Below are 23,022 nucleotides of genomic sequence, written 5' to 3'. Positions count from 1 at the left end.
ATAATTAATTTCACAAAAGAGTAAAATGACTGTCCGCTTTAAGTAGTGATCAATGAAGGCATACACACCGCTAGACCACTACCCGGCACACGAGAGAATTGCCAGAGTGGGACAGAAATGAAGGCAGGGATGCTGTGCCGTGGGAGGGTCACAGCAGGAGATGTCTTAGGAGCCAAAGTATTAGAATATTCTAGCAATTATGTATTTCTATATGGCCACTCACAGTTTGAAAGCTCTTGATAGTATATGAATAGATGTTTAGAATGTGAACATTTTCATAACATTGTTAAAAGCATCATTTCCTCCCAAGGTCATTCACTGCCTTCCTTCCTCCTGGGGCTAGGGCTAGTGTACATTTAGTGAGAACCCTGCCATGCTCAGGCCTCACAGGGTTTCCGTCATTCACTCCTATAGAGAAAATTCACAATGACACTGGAATGGGGAGGTCTATTTCTGGACAGGACACCCAAAAACACAGAAAAGAAAGGAGAAATAGATTTTTGCCAAACTAAGAACCTTGTGTCAGCAAAAGAAGCAACCAAAAGAATGAAGAGACAACCCACAAATGAATGTGTTTGCAAACTACACTTGCAACAAAGATTAGTAGCTAGAATATATAAGGAGCTGGAAAGCAAACAGCGGAGAGAAGCAAAAACCCACAGAGTGGGAGAAATGTTTGCAAACCACACTTCTAACAAGAGACCGGCATGAACTCCCAAATCTTCACAAGCAGAATAAAATGATGGTAGATACTGTTTTCAAAGGAAGACATCTAAATGGCCAAGAGGAATGTTGAAAAATACCCATCACTAACTGCCAGGGGAATGAAAATCAAAATATAAAGATGTACAAGGCCCCTCAGTGAGAACAGTTATTATCAAAGTGAGGAAGGCATTTCCGGAAGACGGCATGCGGAGGAGCCCTCACAAACAGTGAGGCAATGACTCAGCAGCGTCACTGTGAAAAGACTAGCAAATAACTTCACAGAAGCTTGTTTGGAAATGCGTGAAGCCATAGATTCCATACCTAGAAATATGGAGGACAGGGAGGGAGGGATGGAGGGAGGGGGAGAAGGGAGAAGGGAGGGAGAGAGAACCAGGATCACTAAGCGCACATCCTAAATGAACTATACTGGTTTGCTGACTGTTGGTTCATCCTTTACAGCAATGAAATGAATAGAAATGCCCATTGGCTAATAAGCAGATGAGGAAAACATGTATCATATATGCAGTAGAATACAATCCAGCTCTAGAAGGTGGAATCTGCTATCTGTGCCCACATGGGTGGACCTGGAGGTCATTATGCAGAGGAGTGTGGAGTAGGGCAGTGGTCATCAGAAGCCTGGGGGAGTATGTGGCACAGAGTTCAACAGTGGGTCTAAGTTACAGCCTAGGAGAAGCAAGTACTTACAGCAGGACCATGGGGACAATGTGTGTATTCCAGGACACCAGTGCAGCGTAACTGAAACTGACCACTGTGACAGCGGAAATGTGATGGGGGAGGCAAATATTCTTAACCCAACTGAAACATCTATGTTTAAAATACTCATTGGTATCCTATAAACACACATGATATTTATCAGGTAAAAGACACAGCCCTGAAGCACCAAAAGACATAATTCAAGCCCACTTGGCTTTGGAAGAGTGTGGCTGCTCCCTGTGACACTCTGACCACACATTCCAGAGAGGAAGTGAGTGGAGGGTTGCTATGGAGCAGGATTCTGCAGAGACTCCTGGGAGAGTCTCTTGCTTCCATCACAGTGAAAACGATTGCAGTCTGCTTCTTGACCTTCAACCTGCAAGGTGCTATAGTGTCTCCACCTGTGTGATAATTGCACTGTCTTATTTTCCCACAAATTTTCTTTCTACTAGATTTTGGCACATACTTGAAAGGACTAGAAGTCATTTTCTCTAAGTCAGAAAATATTCTCAGCGGGAGGAAAGTTTTATTCAATTCAAACAAACTAAAAAAATAATCTGGCAAACAAAATACCCTTTGGGCAATCAGCTTCATGATGAAGTGAACATTTGAAAAGTAATTCTCATGGCCCCCACCACCCTGAACTTAGGAGAAAAGCTCCTAACACATTTGAAATAAAAACCTAGTCACTTCTCAAATTGGCCATTTGCACTCTAGGGCCAAACTGTGAAAAATGCACAGATTGCTTGGGTAATTCGATTGCTTGTGGGATCAATGCAGGTGTGAAGAAACCTGGTCAAAGGTTGGCCCTTAGGCTGTCACTTAAATCAATTCAGGGTAAGTCAAGTCTGATTACATTTTCAGTGATGAAGCTTCCAAAAACAATTTTGAACTTGCCTATTCTGAGGCTGTTTGGTTCTCCCCAAATCTATACTGCTGGTTACAGAGGCAGTTGCCTACCTGCCTGTCTTCTTTGGAGTTGATTGACTCTTGGAGTTTAGAGAAAATGAAAAAAAAAAAAACAGAACAATGGGAAAGACCCTAAAAGTACCAAAGTTAAACAAACAAACAAACAAAAAACCAAAATAGATGAAACTTTGATTAATGGTATCAGAATGAGGAATATTTTCATCCTCATCTCATTTCTTTTATTAATTTAAACAATGAGAATAAAGAGAAGAAAAGAGAAGGAATATACTGGCAAAGAGAAGTCTAGGGGAGAGTCTCATGAGGGTTTGACCAGTGACACACATTGATCTCGGCAAAGCAATCCTGTTTCTTCAGTTGTAGCTGGCAGGTGATTCTGTGTCACAGTGTCAGAGACGAGCATCAGCATGTGCTCTGCTCTCTGCACAGAGATAAACCCACTCAACATATTCTTCCAGGTAAGCGAAGTTTGAAAAATGTTGCTCACATCTCCTAAATCTTTATGTAAGCCAAATTTGTGCTAACTCACACAACGCCACTGGATGCGTGGCTTAAGATTAATTTGTTTTTGTTTACACGCATGTGCAAGTCTGCTCACATGTGTGCAGGTGCCTGTAGAAGGCAGAAGGGGGCAGTGAGCCCCCTAGAGCTGGAGCTGTAGGCTGACGTGAGCTGCCTCATGTCGACGCTGGGAACCAAACTCTTAAGAACCAGCGACACTCTTGACAGCTGAGCATCTCTCCACTCTGACAATAGTCTTTGTACATTGAACAACACACATCCACCCATAGACCGCCACACTCCTAAAGGACCATGAGTCTTAGAGAAAATACAGGAAATACAAATGTCGCTGGAGTTGTAGCTGGTGATTCTTAAACTGTTGACCAGATTCCTGCTGGTTTCCAAGAACTATGTTGTTCGTTCTTCCTTTAAGAAGTTTCAGAAAACTATAATTCCTTCCATGTGGCTGACAGTGACCTGCTTGGCTCTGGCAGCAATCTCGGTCTGCCTCACTAATTAGGCATTTCCACATGTGTGCTAATTGGATTGAGTCTTTTACAAACTCAAAGGAAGGAAGGGTAGGAAGCGATCTAAAGCCATGTCTCTGAGCTAGGAGCTCAGTTGCTTCTTTGCATTAAAATTCTTGAACACTGAAGCTTGTTTTTTCTTTTAAAGGTAAAATTGGAAAAAGTCCACGCTATCTAAACGCTGGTGATAGCAAGGATAAAATGGCATTTTTTTGTTTGATGTATCACATCTCATTGAAGTGCACACCGGGCAGGAAGTTAACGTGAGTCTGTAGAGAAATTCCAATAGCACACTTTTGCATAAGGATGCCTTGGCCATGCTGGATAGGCTCTCAAGGGAGGAGCAGAGGTCTCCCGTGACCACCCTGGCAGCTGGGGGTACTACAAATGAATTCACGGTAGTCTCCCCTTTCTGCCTTTACCTGGAAATTAAAAAGGTCTAAAGGGAAAACAAAAAGTGAAGCCAATTTCACTCCACTCTGTCTTTCTGAAGAATGTTTGATAATTATGTCATATACTAAGCAAAGTAGGGGTTTGGTTACAGCGGCACCGACAATACTTTTGTTGGCATATATGCCTGGGTCTCTTAGTAGGGGGCCACATTTCCATTTTCAGAGAAAATGAAAACACAGGGGTACAGGTTGAAAAGCTGTTTATCTGCCGCTTGCTGCATGTGGCCATGGTCTTTAGGCCATGCTTCAGGTCTGGTCACAGCTGTTGGGAACATGGTGCATTTTGGATTATGGTGGTGTGATTCTCCGAGATCTCTCATAAATAACAAGAAAGAAATATGGCAGTGTCCTCCAGAAGGACACCCGGAAACGCTTGGCTGTGGGAAGGGTCTGGCTATGCATTGACTATGGACTCAAATGCTGTCATGGCTTCATTCTACAAGAGGCCTCATAGCTGCGGCCTCTTGCATGTTCACAGGGATGCATTTGAACCTCACTGTTCGTGGACTAGGGCTGTGTAAAATGACATAGGAAACCATTAGGTCCAAAGCAGGTCTTTTCAGAGACTGTAGGCTGGCAAAACATCCCAGCATCCCAGGGAACAGAATTCTCTGGAGAGGACAGAAAATTAAGGCTAGTGCTGAAGCCACCCTACAAACCCTGAAACTCACCACAGATTGTAACACATTCAAACGTAAAATATTTTCAGCCAATAAAAGTAATTTTGAGTTCACTGATAAAAACAGTATGGGAAATATTAGTATAAATATACCTTTAAAATAATCAATACATTCTACTCTTTCTCTAAATATTCAGTGTGCATAGCACCTTAGAGCATTACATCTGATGAATACTGAGGTTCAGATAGCCTTATCACTTATGGATGAGGAGACAGAGACCACATAGGTGAACACAAAGGCCTCTTCAATGTAGGGCAGAATATCTCAACAATGGACCTCTGGGATCTGGGTATATGGTATGAATAAAGTCTTACGTTTTATGGTCCTTAATTCCAATAAGTTTGCAGCCTTTCAAGATTCATGGATAACAGTTGGAAAATATCAAAGTTCCTTCTCTCTCTCCCTCCTGACTCTTGGTCAACTCTGGGCAGCGTGTGTTGTTCACAGCAGATTGAAATGCATTTGTCAAACTGCTTCTTAACCCAGAAGAAAAACAACGGTAGAGTAATTAATCTCCTACAGCCCCTCTAATCAACCTGCCCACTCCCTCCACTCATTACAAGTGAATACTTATGTGCATGACTGATTTAATTAATAATTCTAATAAGGATGGTATCATAATTATATGCATTGGCGCATTAAGAAACAAAGTAAAGAACCAGCTTTGTTTGCTTGGATACCTAGAGAGACAAAGTCACAGCTATCCAGCTTATGCAGACTTTAGTCTGTTTATGATTATCCATACATATTTGTATAATTTATAATAAAAGATGAAAAAGGAGGTAGATGTTTCATGCATACTTACTTTGTAATAGGTAGTGTAGGGGCTATTGAGAGTGTTCTGTTCACTTTTATTATTTATTTTTGTGATATATGTAGTGTGTGTATGTGTGTGTGTGTGTGTGTGTGTGTGTGTATGTCTGTAAATGCCTGTGTGCAGGTATTCATATGCATGCATGGTCTTGTTTATAGAGGTCAGAGGTTGACCTTAGGTGTCTTCCTTAAGTTTTATTTACACATCAAAATTTAACCAATTGAGACATCTCTCAACCTTATTCTATTTAATTTTAGAACCCTCCATAAAAACAAGGTGAGATGTATAAGACTCAAAGATTGAGAGAACTGTCGTAAATCCTTCAGTTCAGATCTGCTTAACTCAAAGCGGAGAGTGTGTGAGCTTTGGATGCTTATGTGTGAGCACTGGTTCATCTCCTTCAGTCTCTTCTGTGAAGAAAATGGTTTGTTCTAGAACACAAATTTCCAAATCCAATTCTTTGGAATTTCTTGCATTTTGGCAGGCTTCACTGTCCCGGTGCCTGTGTGAGAGAGCAAGAAGGGAGAGATCTCCCAGGCTTCATTCCACATCAACCAAGCTAGCTCCAGTTCTCTTTGTTGTACATCCTCGACACTGTGACCTTCAGCCAATGTTGGACCATAAGGGAGATGACTGCCCCGTAATTCTATTAACAGTGCCAACGTCTAGTAATGCCAATGTTGTCATAGCATCATCACCGTTTTGCATTCTCGCTGGCTTTTAGTGGTACGGATGGGAAGCACCCTGTTGCAGAGTGACATAAAAGTGTCACAGTATAATGACAAACTCCATAGAATCCTGGAGAATGTTAATGAATGACTGTGCTTCCTCCTCTCTCCCCTTTAAAAATATGTAACGCATATTAGTGTCTTGCCTGTTTGGTATCTATGCACCGCGTGCATGCAGTGCCCACAGAGGTCAGAAGAGACTTTTGCGTCCTCTGAGAATGGGGTTATTGATGGTTGTGAATTATCATGAGGGTGCTGGGTCCTCTGCAAGAGCGGACAGTGTCTTTACCACTAAGCCATCTCTCCTGTTCACTTCTATGCTTCCTAACCATTGCTTAGAATTTACTCCCCTCTACTCAGGAAAAATGACCATAACAAGAAATATTCTGTAGTGTTAGTCTGGCAGAATTCTCATATACATCTCACAGTTACTATGTCTTGATTGCTATCTTAAGTCTTCATGTTTCCCTTGGTTGATTCGATTTAACCTCATGGTTTGTTTACCAGAGTCCTAGGAACAGCATACTGAACCACAGAAGGACTGCATAGCTTAGATGCGTGGTAGCTTACATGACTGATGTTTGTGTGAATATAGCCTGTGAGAGTGATGAATCATGATGTCTTTCTCAGAATTTATCTTCACCATTAACTTATTTATTACTGGACACAGCAAGAATTTGAAGAAGGCTTCATTTGGGAGAAGGAGGGATTCTCTTGCTTCACCAAATGGAATCTGTGAGGTCTGACCCTCCTTGTCTGCATCTCTACAGTTCTACCATGGGTAAAAATGGCTAAATGTTGCCAGCATCTGTGCTTGCTTATGCTGGTAGCAATCTGGTAGCCTGGAGCACCCCAAACTCCAGGAGTCTCTTCTGTTGCCTTGGCTCAGGAGGGGCCATCTTTTTGGTGTAGTCTGCGATGGCTATGTTCACCCATCTTCTTGAGAACTCATCCCAGCTCTAGCCATCATCTGGGGAGAAATGGTCTTCTTGTCTCCATTCCCACAAAGTCAAGTGCTCTCACTGTGTGTTGATCTTGCTGTATGGATCCAGATGCTACGCCATTGCATAGACTCTTGTTGCTATATCCGAGTTTGTGAACAAGCTCCAAACTAATTCTTGTCAATATTTACTTTGAGAACACCTAGAAAAACCTTCCTATTAACATCTCAAAGCCACAAGGATAAAGGCCTTTGAGGTCACACATCACAGTGCATCCTCAGAAGTCTCCAAAAGTAAACTGATGACTTCATCTTTTAGCAAAAATGAAATCCTACCCCTTTTAAGTTGTAAGAGTATTGTTGGGCTTTACTCTTTACTTTTTAGGAGCCCTCCACCCAACACTCAAATAAACCACACTCAGAGAGACCTATTCTTACTTATAAATGCCTGGCCTTAGCTTTGCTTGTTTCTAGACAGTTTTTCTTAGATGATCTCATCTACCTTTTTGTCTCTGGGCTTTTATCTTTCTCCAGCTTCTGTGTATCTTACTTTCACTCTTACTCCATGGCTGACTGGTTACCTGGTGGTTGGCCCCTAGCGTCCTCCTCTCCTTGTTCTCTCATTCCTCCTCCTTCTCCTGTTTGTTCTTTCCGCCTGCCAGCCCTGCCTATCCTTCCATCTGCCTCACTACTGGCCCTTCAGCTCTTTATTGGACAATCAGGGATTTTAGGCAAGCAAAGAATCACAGCTTCACAGAGTTAAACAAAGGAAGCGTAAACAAAATCAACACACCTTAAAAGAACATTCTACACCAGGAGAGTGGAAGCATTAGTTTCCAGTGAAGCTAATCTGAACCCGGCACACCAGGTGACGAGAGCAGCTGCCAGTACCAGTCTAGACCTGGTTGTCACACTCTGCATCCTTATGGCTTCCCTAGAGAAGCTATTGACAGAGTTTTCATTTCAAATGAAGACATTTCCCATCAAATTACATAGGCGGAGAACAAATACTCTCTTAGAGGTCTTCTGGAGAGTGGAAAAGTAATTCTCATGAGAGCATTTAATATTGGAAATTCATTATGGTCTCTAGTAAGGTTGTCGAGGTTGGGGAGTTTTGTTGAGTCTTTGGAGGTTTTAATGTACAATGTTTCTAGAGAGAACACTGTGTGTCTTTGAACAGATGTAGGCACATAGGCAAGAAGGCTCCCTCCCCCCAAACATTGCCAGGACTTATCTTCTAGCATGGGGGTGTTGACACCCACATGCCACAGAAATGTCCCTGTCTAGTCTGTAAACATTTTCTATGTTGCTTTTCAGACTGGGTTGCATGGGCACACGCTGGGTCTCAGAGAAAGCTGTATTGATGCAGACTGGATTTGCCCATGCATGGCCTCAGGAGAAAGCTGCATTAACGCAGAGCCATGAGGATCATGACTGCATTTGCTTCTACAGCTTTCTTCTGCTCCAATCAACTCTTTCCTCAACTTCTCCATAGATGTTCAACTTTTGCAAAGACACACCCTGAAGCCAACATATGCTTTTGGTGAATGCAAGGAGTGAAGTTCTTGCCATGGGTGGTCCTCAGAGACAGGATTATGGAGATGGAGACCCTTCTCACACAGCAGCCAGTCCTTGAGGAATGGGACCCACAGATGGCAGGGTGAGATCACTCAGTTTCCTTCCTTCAAGGAGCAGACACAGAACAATTCTGCATTTCTCAGAATACAGGTGAAAGCCAACAATAAAACATGCGGTTTTGAGTCCCAGAGTCTGCACTTAATAAGAAATTCTATGATGGATACCTGCCACCAGTCATCCTTTGTGAATTATGTTAGAGCACTGAGCTACACAGGGCTGTAGAGTGCTTTCTCTCTCTCTCTCTCTCTCTCTCTCTCTCTCTCTCTCTCTCTCTCTCTCTCTCTCCTGTTTCTCATTTTCTCATTGTCTATTTTCCCTCTCACTTGACAAGGAGTACTCTTGTACCTAAAAGTTTAAAGTAATTTTATTGACAAAATTACTAAAATCTCTGCTTAAAATTATAGCTTCCTTTATAGTTGCAACCTAAAGCCTCAAGAGAAAGGGTTCCGAGAGGGCGACTTGTGGAAATCAAAGCCCTTCTTTATTTATGTTGGAACTCAATTAGGAGAGAGAAGCGTCAGGTGAAAGGGGGTGGATGCAGATAACAGCGCTGATTCTGAATAGGAAACTCACCGAGGCCAGGGCAGCAGCTTTGCAAGTCAGAGAGCCACCCATCCGCACTGGACAGGAGGCCATTGGCCTCAGCAGAGCAGATGCACGGCTGTGAGTCTCCTTTACACAGTCTAACCTCCAGACAGTGAGCATTTTACCCATCTCACTCCCACATCTCTATGTAACCCCAGTCTATAGAAACTTGCCAGCTACTCCCGGATTCCCACAGAAATTGCTCTAGAGAAACTGCTAACCACAGTGGCTCATCATCAGTCTTCCTGGTCTGAGCGGTAGACGGCTTGGCTGCCCCTAGCCTTCCATGGTTCTCCTCTGCCTGGTGCTTCTCCCCGCTGTTCTCACTTTACAGGGATGTTTGGCTATCTTCCCTTAATGTAGTTCAGTGTTCATGTGTTTATGAGCAATCTGACCTGTTCTCATCTCTGAATCTTCATCCTGTCCCGATAACTTCTAGAATGTCTCTTTCTGAAGCTCTAGTCCAACTGCCTACATGATGTTATCTCACACTAAAATGTCTGAAATGAACTCCACATCTTCCCCAGTGCTAAAGTGATGGTCCTCTATCAATTCTCTGCTGCTGGTTAATGTCACCTACACTAACAACCGGGAGTCAGCTAGAATCCTGCTCCCTACCGGTTCCTATTCTCAGCAGACTTGGCCACGACCTCCCACCAATTTATTATCTCTCAATTTGCCTCTTGGCAACTTTGTTCTGCTCTATTTTTCTTTACCCACATTATTTGAAGTTTATGTGTGGCTTTAGAACTCACACCATCTAACAAAGTCTGTCATACAATCTGCTTATATAATTCCTTTCTTACAACCATCCAATGAATCCAAGCATAACGTTGAAACACCTATGCGAGCCTGTCCTTGCCCTTGTCAGTTAGTCCAGGCTTCCTTCACAGCCCCACTGTTCTTACCCTTCACCGCAGTGTCTGGAAAGCACCGGCAAGCTCTCTACTGGGTCCGGTTGTTCCATCCTCCCCACCATCACATGAGCTGTTCCTCATGACTCTCTCTTCAAGACCAACTGAGTTATTGCCCCTAACTCTGGGAGCACAGACTCCTGTCTGGTCTCCAGTCATCAAACTCTCATCTGGGCCATTGTACTCTATGCTCGTGATTATTGTTAAGTGAACTTTTGAAAGTTCTGCCTCGGAGAAGGAGAAAATGATGGCTCAGATGGTGTTTTGAGCTGTATATTGGTTGCTTAAAATTCAAATAGAGATCCCAGCTTCTCTAGGGGGACAGTCTCTTCAGGGCCCTTGGGACTGGGTTAGGAGCCCCTTCTCTACTCCAAGGTGGTACTGCTGAGTGTTCTGCACTGGACTCACTTACTGTCCTGGTTCTCTACTCTCACTTGTCTGAACTCCTGCAGTGGACACTATCAATATAACCTCAAGCGATAAGTATACTCCACTCTCTCCAACACGTGGCCTCTGGCTTTGAACACTGCAGGCTGTCAACACACGTACTTGAAAGTGGTTGCCACGACTGAATCAGCCACATGAGAGCCACAGGAACTGTGGGTTATTCCATCTTCACACTTTGAAAATCCCAGATGCCTGAACTGTTGTGCTGTGGACTGGTCATTTAATGCTGATTTAACATCCACAAATCCCTGTCACTGCATTAAGAGAGCATGAGGCAAGCTTATGAGCTAGATTTAGGAGATTATTTCAAGCCTACTTTCCTCCACCTTCCCACACAAGTGGATTGTTTACCAGAGAAGCCCTCGGGCAAGCAGTAGATAGACAGCCATCAGATGAAGTCGTTTATCACCAGGATGTCATAGTGTTCTTTCAGATGCACTGAACTAAGCGTTAGTATATATAATGATACAGTAAACAATGACTATCTCCTGTGTTCCAGACAAAGGGACTTTAAAGACATTATCTAAATTCCTACCCTGTGAGGTGGGAACTATGATTGTTCTCAATTTAAAAATGAGTTAACTAAGGATCTGAAACCCATGTAACTTACACAGAGCCACACATATCCAATGTGTAATAAAACTTAGATTTGAATAAAATCTGTTTGACCCTCAGGATATAACACACATGCACACATTCACACATATTCTGTTCCTCTTCCCCTCCCCTCCCTTACACATGTTCATGGCCCAGTGCACTGGCTTCCCTCCTACATAGTCTGCCCTATGGCTCACCCTGAACTTTTAGCTTGTCCTGTATCTCTTTGATGATCTGGAAAATGAGAGATTTTGCAAACCAAAAGTAGACTGAAACAGTCTCAAGTTTTATCCTAAAGACTACAGACAGTAGCTGACTAAACCTATAAGAAGAACAGTTATACACAGAGATTATTTTTAAACTATGTTTAAAGTGACCATGATCATCCTTCATCCTGTGGGTGGTTTTATGCTCTTAGATTTAGGTAGCAGGGTAGCATGACTCAGAGCTTTGAGGCTGAGCAGCACATAGCAAGGGGCTCAAGCTTTAACTTCATCATGGTTGAGTCTGACGACCTCGGCCACCTAACATACTCTTTCTAGGTTTCCTTATCTGCAAAGAGGAGATAGGAGAACCTCAGCTTTGAGTTGTGTGAGGATTAAATGGACAAATTCCTGTACGAAATTAGGATAGAATCTGGCAGGGGCCCGAGTACTAATAAATGTCATGGGTTGGCATCTCCAGAGGCTAACGAGGAAGCCCACAGCTGCACAACTGCTCATCCGTTCGTCTTCCTTACTCGGTGCTTAATTTCTTTCTTCATTAAAAATTTACTAATTATCTCATAAATAGTAGGCGCTGTGCTTGATGATATGGCAGCTAAACTGATTGGTGGGACAATGATGTTGTTTAAAAGACCACAGGGCTCAACAGACAGCTACAAAAATGTGTAAAAATAACTATAGCGGTTGGAGGTGTTGCTTCCTAGGATGTGGGAATCATGGATTTGATCTTTATTCCCACACAAAATGAAATAAAGCTTGAAACAAGAACAGCAATTATAGCACAGAATAGAAATGCTTAGTGCAGAAGAGTTTCAGATATTGCAGGGCAGAGTTCTACAGACAGAGTCACATCATCAACTTCCAGGACCGGCTCTCAGCTACAGACCAAGTCTGTCCTTTCTGTCTTTATTAACAAATTATTAGAAACATGTTCATGGTTAGGAGTGAAAGATGTGTGCGTGTGTGTGTGTGTGTGTGTGTGTGAGAGAGAGAGAGAGAAAGAGAGAGAGAGAGAGAGGGGAGAGAGAGAGACAGAGAGAGAGAGAGAGAGAGACAGAGAGAGAGAAGAGAGAAGAGAGAGATATTGATTCTAGCCTCATTTCCATATTTGAATCACTTTTTAAAGTCACATACATTTAAATGAGTGACATTTGTTCCTAATTTGTCAGCATTATTATTACTTGGCTTTTAAAAATAGGCTGTGATTTACAAATTTTGGTAGCTAGTTAATGTACTGTTAACCCTCAAATTTTCTTTGCTTTTAAAATTCACATATTCTTTCAGTCTTTTGAGTATTTGAGCCATATAAAATGTTTATAATATGCCACAGGAGTATGACGATTTACATTAAATCAGGACTCAAATGGCTCCTGATATTTTGTTACTAATCATGACACCATAAAAATTGTCTTCAGGAGAAAAACCTAGGAAGGATTTTACAGAAGGCCATTACATGTCAGAGAATGTTTTCCTTTCATAATCAGGACTAAGAAATATTAGGAAGTACTGAGCTTACAAATCATAATGTAAGCACACTTCAATGTGGTTCTAAGTGAGATGGAACATTTTTATCCCCTTTTGGTTTCTGCAAAGGCGGAATGTCCCTGTGTGTGGCTTTCCTAGGTGAGTTGTCACGACAGGCTAACATAAGTGTGTGTGCCATGCTACAGTTAGAAAGCTAACTTTGGAAGGAGAGGAATTCAGATGACCTTGTGGAGCTGAGGAAGCCATTGGGTCTGCATTCTGCTATGAATATTTTGAAAATGACTCAATTCAAAAATGAGTGGTATTTTATGGCTGTAACCGCTTGTGAATCACTCAGGTTCCAAAAGCTACTAATCACAATTGCTGAGAAGAGCATTAGTGTAGTTTTTGCCCTCCTGCTGCTCCCCAGGCCTGCTGCTCATTCACTTTTAGTCCCTGAGATGCATTAGTGTGAGCTCTGAAGACAGGCAGACACCTTGAGGGCAGATACACTAATATAGTTTCAAAGTATCCCTTCCTTTCATCTGCTACCTTATGGAGAAAATGGAGCATGCCCAAAGGTGCTCATGTCTGCTTCTTCAGTCTTTGGAACAGAAGCCACCGACCCCGAGCTAAGCACATCCCAGATGGGCTCACCATCTTACCTTTAAAATCTCTGACCTTAAGCTGAACATGCTCAAAAGTATTCTGCTCAGACATGGCAAGCCTCAAATTCTTACCCATGTACATAAGTACAGACTCTTTAAATAACAATCTCACACTTCCTTTGTTAGACAGGAGATGCTGCTTTGTGAACGAGCCCACACTCTATAGGCAGCAGTGAATCCATGCTCTTTCCATTTTGACCGCTTGGTCCTGCTTGCTCTTGGCTGAAACTCACCAAGAGACAGCACATTGTGTTAAGATGTGTCTACAATGCAGCATTTATCTCAGTCAACCCCTACATTGTATTTCACGATATAGTTTTGACTAAACATGCTGTGTAGGCAGACTGAATACTTTCTCCATGATTGTTTAGCCATTATTCCATTTTATTTAGAGCATGTGAATGTTTGGTGACGGCACAATGAGTGTCTAAAAGAACATCCAAGAGTAAACTCAAGTCATGGCTTATTCCATGCCTCAAAAGAGAACATTTAAAAACCAAAACCAAAACCAGACAATCCCTATTAACCATGTTCAATCAGAAGTGTTTCAACTATTTCTGTGACATCCCCCAGGGCAGATGTTACAGAACTCTAAGACAGTTTTATATGTAGAGGTTTACAGGTATTCATTATAAGGTCCTCAAACACCCAGATAATTTCAGAACAAACTTCCAGCTTCTAAGGTACTTGTATTAGGATAAGGCCTAAGGTGAGCACACTTCATTCTTGGGCTTCATTTCTGCTCATGCAGAGAAGCCTTGCATTCCTGGAGTATGCTTTATTACTTCATTACTTACGGTTGAGGGGCAGGCTCGCGTTTGTTGTGCCCAGTTTATTGGCAGCCACACAGGTATAGTTGCCGAAATGCTCCTGTGTCACATTGGTCACTGTGAGGATGGACCTTGTGCTAAAATTCTGAATGATGATTCCTTGTTGGCCATTGAAGAGCCTGGAAGACAGAATACACTCTAGTAAGTATGGATCTTGAACATCAGTTTCAAGCTCAGGTTACGCAGAGTTGCTATGGAAACCTGTAAGCTACAGTGTAACCACTTCTACAAGGATCTCAGCAACATGGTGCTAGCTCTGTTCTGTAACACTTCTCTTACTATGGTGGATTTGAAAAAGGCAGGCTTAAGTTCTGTCCTTTGCTCCGATGGATTAGCTTGCTACATGACAAGCCAGACCTTTATCTTCATGTGTACTCTCCCTAGTATACAAATTAACCCAGCAGAGCAAATGATTCTCATCTGTCAAAGCCCAGGAAGAAGAAAAAGGACATAGATAGAGACACTGGCCCAAAAGCTGGGTCAATCACATCTGCATAAGTTGACTGGTTTATAGGAGCCTAAGACATTTTAGATGACATTCATGGGTAACTCCTCTAAAATCATGTTACAACTGTGATAGGATTCAAGTCAAAAGTCAATGCCATATAGCTGTTGCCATGGACAACCAAGGCAGAGATGACATCCTTCAACCTAGAGAGAGAAGCATAGCAAAGCAGAGAGCATCCAGAAGCCAGCAGCACACCCGTCCCATTTTAGGATTGACTTCTCCTTGACATTACTGACTTCCTGAATGTGTCTTGCCAAACACAGCATCTCAGGCCCTCACTCAAGTGAGCTGGCCTGGCTCCATGTTTTAGTAACAGATAACATCTCTCCGTTTCTGCCTCTTCCTGATTCGACCCTTGGTGCTCACCTCCTACTGCTCCTGTTGCTCAGACCTCATGTCATCTGGTCTGTGTTTTTCTATTGTTTCTTAAAGGACTCTCTTCCCTGTGCAGCCTACTATTTCATTGTTCTTCAGTTGGCACATACATGAGGTTTCCTGGACAGACTGAATTTTTTGAAGCTCCTAAAAAAGTCCAGAGTACAGGGGCATGCTTTGTATGATGTTGGAATTGTGCGCCATCCACAGTGGTGTCCCAAGTACGTGTATACATAGGTCAGTGGAGTCGGGGTACAGGAGATGAAGCCAAATGGAAGACGTTTTCTTTATAAATATAAGTTCTGCCTCAATGAAGATAAAACCAGTTTTTACCTTTTGTTTGGATAATCTCAGACTTATGTAAAAGAGACTCAGTAATACAGGGTGGGTAAATTCCCCCTGCAAATGGCCAGGTAGATTTTCCTCTCCTGTATGTTTCTGTACCATACGTGTCTGATCATGAAGAAGCTCATACATGGCCTCCATGGAATATGCACTGACTTATGCTCTCTAGCTCACACTGAATCATCACAAACCATTCTACTGGTAATAAAAATCAGAAGTAGCAAGATATGATTACTCTGGGCATTACTTCAATTTCCTTAGTGGTTGAATTTGACTTATTCAAAATGTAAACTTTAAACAGATTAATAAAACTTTAGTAGAATAAAGATTAAACAAAACTTAAACTTCAACAGTAATAAAGATCCCCAATTCTAAATAAGAATATAGGATGCAAATATTTCAAAACGAAAATGTGTGATAAATTCCTAGTGCCTTATTATAAGCTTTCATGCCTTTAACCAACGGATTAATTAAGTAATATAATTTGATGCCTGAGATTGAACCCAGGGCTAAATGAACACTCTACCATGTTCTATATGCATCCCTTTAAATTCTTTATTTCAAATGATTGTATATAATACATGTTCAGGTCAGTTTCATTTCCCTGCCTGCATTGGTACTGGGGTTTAAGTCATTGTGGCCATGTCTGTTATAGACACATTTTCCAAGGGCTCTGAAATTTCCTGGATTCCTGAATTCCCAATGTGCCCCAAACCAGAACTGTCTTGTTGCTACAGAACTGAGAAGAAATGAACTAGAATCTTCTGCTTGAACTCTGAGATGTTCTCAAGGGAGCGCATTCAGAAGCTCTCTTTCTTATCTTTGCCATGGCTTTCTCTCTGGGTGCGTTGGCTTTCAGTTTCCTGCTCTACAGATGTCGCTGAGTCATGCACTAGTGTGCCCATGCTCTGTGCAGCCCCTGCTAGAACATCCCAGCAGGAGCATCTGCACCGTTACCACAGCAGCATTGGAGAGTACCAGCCCACCAGCCGGGAGATGATGAGGACTTAGAGAGAGAAGCGTCTTCCCTCAGGGCTGTCTCAGGGGGAAGCTGCTTTCCTGAAATCAATGAAGTCTATAGCTAACTTCCTTCTACAACTGGAAGTTGCAGAACTGTTGATCCCGTAAACACCTTTTAAGACATGCTCCTCACCTGGAGTGCTGTGCAAAGCTCTCTCAGACAGTGCAACTACCGAAGTGGTTTGTGTGTCCAGAGGATGTACCTCGGTGATTTTATCACAGGGATCTTGGCCTGAGAGTTTTATCAAATAGTCAATCAATTCTGAAAACATTTGCTAAGTCTTTATGGAGGAGGGGGGTCCTCCTCCATATGGAGTCAAGGGGTCAGAAACTAGATTATCATAAAGTCTGGCTTTCTAAAGGCTGAAACCAAGGAGAAGAAGCAGCTCTGCCACAGATGAACCCTACCCTAGGCACTGAATGCCAAACTGAAAGCCGTCTTAAAAGCTCTAGCATGTATGATATTAATGTGATCAAAACCAAATAGTCAATATTTTAATTGCTGATTTATTTTTCTTTTTGAAAATTTATTTCAAGATGATTCTCTATAACTATATTTTTTTTTTATGAAGAGACTTTCTTAGGTGAGAACCTAGGGACATTTGTAGGGTCTTGCTTGAGAATTCAAAGCTGGGTTTGATCCCCAGCATTTTATAAGAGGGGTGTGACAGCATACACTTCTAATTAGGTGGTGGAGACAGGGCAAGCCCTCTGAAGCTTCAAGGTGATCCTTAGTCATGGAGGAAGGTGGTGCCTAGCTTGGCCAGGTGAGGTCCTGTAGATAAAGAGATAGAGTCAGGTGGTGGTGGCGCACACCATTAATCCCAGCACTTGGGAGGTAGAAGCAGCTGGATCTCAATGAATCTGAGGCCAGCCTGGTCTACAGAGTGAGTTCCAGGACAGCCAGGACTGTTATACAGAGAACGCTTGGGTAAAGCTGAAAGGACAAAAAGAAATGACATAGAGATAGAAATATAAACATTCTCTTATATTGTTTTATACTGCCTGATGATTGGTTTCTTGTACCCTTTCCCTACCAGGAAGAGAATCTCTGCTGAAGGAGGAGTTAACATCATGCACCAGGCTTCCTGTTCCTGACAAGAACAGCCAGAGCCTGTGGTACTTACAGGAAAGTACCTGTCCATTTATCCTTGTTAACGTTCACCAGGAGAACTTGGGTATAAGATCCTTCAACTACTCAGACCCTGCTGTCCTCCACTCCTGGTACCAGGCGAAGTTAGCTTCAAATTGAGGGCCATGGCTCTGACTCTCTGTCTTTTGCCAATGCCTGATAAATCTGTGAGCTGCAGGCTGTTTGCTTTGCCAGCATCTTCTGTGGGCTGCTGAGAACACAGCCCCACAAGGAATCACTGTATTAGAGCAGAGTCCTGTAGTTTCCAGCGCCTGGGGTAACACATGGAAACCAGGGGTACTTAGCCACCACATGATCACAAATTATGGGCTATAGCTATCTAAGGTGACCAGGAGAGCCAGTAGCAACGTCACCAGAGAAAACTCAACAGCACAGTATCAGTATCAATGGCTAAGATTGCAAACACAACTGGGGAGGTGGCATTGTGCCTTGCTCGGTCTCAGGCCTCGCTCTGCTTTTAGGACTATTGTCCGCTCTTTCTTTCCAGGCCAGAATTAACAATAAATGCCATGGGCCCAGAGTCATGGCTGTTTTTCTATTCTCACCATGCATGGAAATGCTTCACATATATGTGGAAGGTGGTAATTGTTCTCAATACATAACCGAAAATCTCCAGCATTTGTATATGAACGTGTGGTGTCAAGATATTCATTCAGTGAAAACTTGCTGAGAATATGAATGGATGTTCTCAGCCACCATGGGAGATAGGTGTTATTAGTCCTAGTTCAGAGAAGAGGAAACAGAAATTTAGAAGAATTAAGCTAATTCATCTTCTACCAATGTTCAAATCAGGCTCTCCTCTGACTGCAGGTGTACACCCAGCACAGCAGTTAGTGTTGAACTCTTCAAGAAGAAACTGGGTGTTGTGTTTGAGTCCAGGAGACAGATGCTTCAGGAAAGCTGAGTTGGGCCATGGAACAAAACCAGCAGAGCAAAAGAACGAGCTGACATGATGCAGTCGTGCCAAGAAAGCTGGGCTCTCTCCAGGTGGAGAGTCTAACGGAGTTGAAAGTCACTGCACAGCAAGCTTTGATTCTGGGGGCTTCCTGGATATCTTTCTGGGCCTCGTGACAAATTCTGGAATTTAGTTTTGCCGTGAGTGAGGCTATGCTCACAGCTGCCACTGGCCTCCCCTGGAGTCAGTCTCTCAGGCTTGGGATGAGGAGCTACAAATGCTCTCTTCCTCCCTCTGGGAGCTGTGCCCCAGCACACACCCCACTGACAGGAGTGACTGCTTGTGGTTTCATCTGTTGGCCCATTGTATAACGGGGGGGGGGGTGGATAATCTCTCCTTATGCAACATGGTCCAGAATGGCAGCAAATCAGTCATGAACCAAAAATGTGACTTCTTTAGTTATTAAAACTGTCCCCAGAGTTCAAGTTCTAGTAAAGTTGTGGTGTGGCTGAGCTCAAACCTGGCCTGGCTGTGTTACCAGATGAACGTCAGTCACCTCTCCTCATGTGGACTTAGCTGCACATCTTCAGACATTTTTGTGCATACTTTGGATTCCTGTCCGTCTTGCTTATGAGTGTGAAGCTGTTTAGTGAAAACATTTCTCAATGCCTTTCTTATGTATTGTATCCTAAGCACGTTGTAGGATAGTGCTGGCCAGTTAAAGCATGGCACTCAGTGATTGTCAAGCTTGGCTACGTGAATTAGGCTGTTATATCCTTATAAACCCCCATGCTTTCATCTGTGAAATGGGAGAAACTAGCCCAGTAGCCAACCATGGGTGCAAAAGTTGTTTTTAAATGGCCATGTGTACTCAAACGTGTACCTCAAATGTAGCAGACCAGAGTAGGACATGTGAAACCACTGTTCAGTGACAGGGTCTGCTCCTATGAGAGGACACACTGCTTCTCAGACCACAGCCACATATTCAATACTGGATATACAGGAAATTGTTTTTAAGTATTTAAATTATTTTTAAAGCCAGGTAAGCGATGGCAAATATCACAGCATTGTGACTTCAGGACATGCCAGACTCAGTATCAGCCATGTGCCCATTATCAATCTCATCCAGGCTTTTGGGAGATCCCCATGGCAGGCAAAAGAAACCAAAAGTGAAAAGAAGGAATGAGAGCAGCAAGAAAGCCGTGGGGAAGGGGGTTCCATGGCCCGCAGCTGTGAGAAAGCCTTGGGGAAGGGGGTTCCATGGCCTGCAGCTGTGAGAAAGCTGTGGGGAAGGGGGTTCCATGGCCTGCAGCTGTGAGAAAGCGGTGGGGAAGGGGGTTCCATGGCCCGCAGCTGCAGCCTCCTGTTACTTTACTATGAGGCTTGACACTTGAGGCTGGAGAGCAGTAAGGCAGCGTTTATTCCTGGGAGCATTCTGGAGACTATTATGCATCACTGTCTGAGCCCTAAGTGATATCTATCTTTAGTTGTGCATCTGAATAAATTAATATTATTATAATACATTAGGATACTTTAATGATTTTAGACTTTATTAAGCTATTTAAAATGTATGCCTTGTTTACTCTATCAATTTTAATGAAATTAATAAATTTAGATCAGAGACTTTTGGGCTGCCTTATGAGGGACAGTTTGATTTACTTTGGGAGGGACCCTTGAAGCCCCACATGGAATAAACAAAGGCTACAGAGAATAACAGTGGGTCCCGTGCCCTTGACAACCTCGGCAATGACTGAATCTCTTCACTCTGCTTGAACTGTTTTCTTTTTTATTGATTTTTGTTGAGTTCTACACTTTTCTCTGCTCCCCTCCCTGCCTTTCCTCTCCCCACTTCAACCCTCTCAAAGGTCCCCATGCTCCAAATTTACTCAGGAGATCTTGTCTTTTTCTACTTCCCATGTAGATTAGATCTATGTGTGTCTCTCTTAGTGTCCTCATTGTTGTCTAATAGCTGCTTGCCCAAGAGTTTAATGCTCAGTTTTTAGTAGAAATGTATTGTCGAGATCACAGTCACACAAAAGGAAGTCACAGGTGAGCAACAGAAAGTATTTTCTTTTTTCTCATCATGTTGGGGTTGGGTTGACATTGACTAAGGCGAGAGGATCAATTTGGATGTACTCTCTTTCCCATTTAAAAGTGACTTTTGAAAAAAAAAAATAAAAAAATAAAAAAAAAAAAATAAAAGTGACTTTTGGGAGATAGATCCCTGGGTAAAGTGTTTGCCTTATAAGTACCAGGTCTTGAACCTGATCTCATAAACCTGTGTTAATAAAACCAACGAACCAAACAACAACAAAAGAGAAACAAAGCCAGGCATGGTGACATACACTTAAAATCCAAGTGCTAGGCACATGGAGACAGGAGGATGGCCATCTAGACTAGACTATCTGACAAGATCCAAACCCCTAAGAGACCTTGATTCTCAATAACAGTGTGGACAGTTTCCTCTGCAGTGATCAACACAGGTGACCTCTTCTCCAGTCACACGTGTGTACTTGTCTATGGAGAACCACACAAATGTGAGCTTGCATACAGAGACGGGGATGGGATGGTGGCCTTAGAATTGCTACACCCATAACTCACTTGTGCAACACATAGTTGCACACACATCATAGCAGGTGCCAGGAAGAGGGCAAAGACAGAATCCTTGCTCACACACACTGGAGCTTAAAAAGAGAAGTTAATACATTGATAGATCTGAGGATGGGAGAACATCCAAGAGTCCTGTTGGAGCACCTCCTCCTGGGGCAGGAGGCATTGTTCTGGAGGTATCAAGGGAAAATGGCTCACAGTAAAACACAGTAAGGTCTGAACAACAAGAGGAGGAATAAGAGGCCTTGAGGGTTGTGGTGGTCTGAAAGAAAATGAGATCACCATAGGGATTGGTACTACTAGCTGTGAATTTGTTGGAATAGGTGTGACCTTGTTGAATGAAGTGTGTCACTGTGGAAGTAGGCTTTGAGTTCTCATATATGCTCAAGCCACGCCCAGTGACACAGTTCACTTTCCGTTGCCTGCAGATCAAAATGTAGGACTCCCAGCTCCTTCTCCAGCACCATGTCTGCCTGCATGCCGCCCATCATGATGATAATGGATTAAATATTTTGTTGAGATTTTTAAAATATAATCTCTTCTCATTTTACATAGCCATCCCTGTTCCCATGCCCTTCCCTCACCCCACCCCATCTACTCCTTAGAAAGGGTAAGGTTTCCCATGGGGGGTCAACAAAGTCTGGCACTTCACTTCAAGGCAAGACCAAGCCCCGCCCATATCTAAGCTGATCAAGGTATCCCTCTAAAGATAATGTGATCCAAGATGCTAGTTCAATCACTAGGGATAAATCCTGATCCCACTGCCAGTGGCCCCACAGACTGACCAAGCCTCCCAAGTGTCCCCCACATTCAGTGGGCCTAGTTTGGTCCTATGCAGGTTCCTCTGCTATCAGTCCAGAATCAGTGAGCTCCCTCTAGCTCAGGTCAGCTGTTTCTGTGGGTATCACCATCATGGTCTTGACCCCTTTGCTCATATTATAAGTCCTCCCTCTCTTGGACTGGTCTCCAGTAGTTCAGCCCAGTGCTTCACTGTAGATCTCTGTATCTGCTTCCATAAGCTGCGGGAAGAAGGTTCTATGATGACAATTAAAGTAGTCATCAATCTGATTATAGGGGAAGGCCAGTGTAGGCATCCTCTCCACTGTTGCTTAAAGTCTTAGCTGGGGTTATCCTTGTGGATTCCCTAGTACCATGTTCCTCACTAGCCCTTTAATGTCTTCCTCGATCAAGGTATGTCTTTCCTTTCTCTCCATCTCTGTTCTTCCCCCTTCTTGAGCATCCCATTCCCTCACATTCTCCTCCTCCCTGGAGAGAAGGGAAGGGAGGGAGACTAAATCTCTGAAACTGTAGGCAGCCCCAGTTAAATCCTTTCTTTTATAAGAGTTGCCATGGTCATGGTGTCTCATCCTAGCAATGGAAACCCTAAGACATATGTAAACAAGACTTGCACCTATATGTGTGATAACTGAGCAAGACACACAAGAAGAGTCTCTCGGTTTCTCTCTCCCATGGGAAACCCAACTCTTAGGAGCCTCTCTTACTTTTCCTTTTTTTTCCTTATTGTGATTTAACTTCAACTTTTCTCTTTTCTGTAATATTCTTATTAAATCCTGTTTCTGCTCTACACACTCCCACAAGGGTACAGATCACTAATTTTCTTTGGCATAACGTACTCAATTTGGAGATATTTTCTAGATTGTCTTTGATTATCTTGTGTGTCCAGCATCTTTGGCCCTTGGGTCATTCCCAACTGGGCATTGAGGATCCTGCTCCATTCAGAAATCCTGCAAATTCCCAATA

At 43.0% G+C, this 23,022-nt stretch overlaps 1 protein-coding gene across 1 annotated transcript in view; it reads right to left on the bottom strand.

Moving 5' to 3' along the window:
• The window catches only part of Negr1 (neuronal growth regulator 1), a 674,664-nt gene that overhangs the window by 110,729 nt on the left and 540,913 nt on the right, over positions 1-23,022 (bottom strand). The window contains exon 6 of the mRNA XM_038311658.1: positions 14,323-14,474. Within this exon, the coding sequence (XP_038167586.1) occupies positions 14,323-14,474 (152 nt within the window). The remainder of the gene's footprint in view (positions 1-14,322; positions 14,475-23,022) is intronic.

Source organism: Arvicola amphibius, chromosome 14 (assembly GCF_903992535.2).
Source record: "Arvicola amphibius chromosome 14, mArvAmp1.2, whole genome shotgun sequence".
NCBI lineage: Eukaryota > Metazoa > Chordata > Mammalia > Rodentia > Cricetidae > Arvicola > Arvicola amphibius.
Note: the sequence above shows the minus strand (reverse complement) of the source record. Positions and strands in the feature narration are given on the sequence as shown.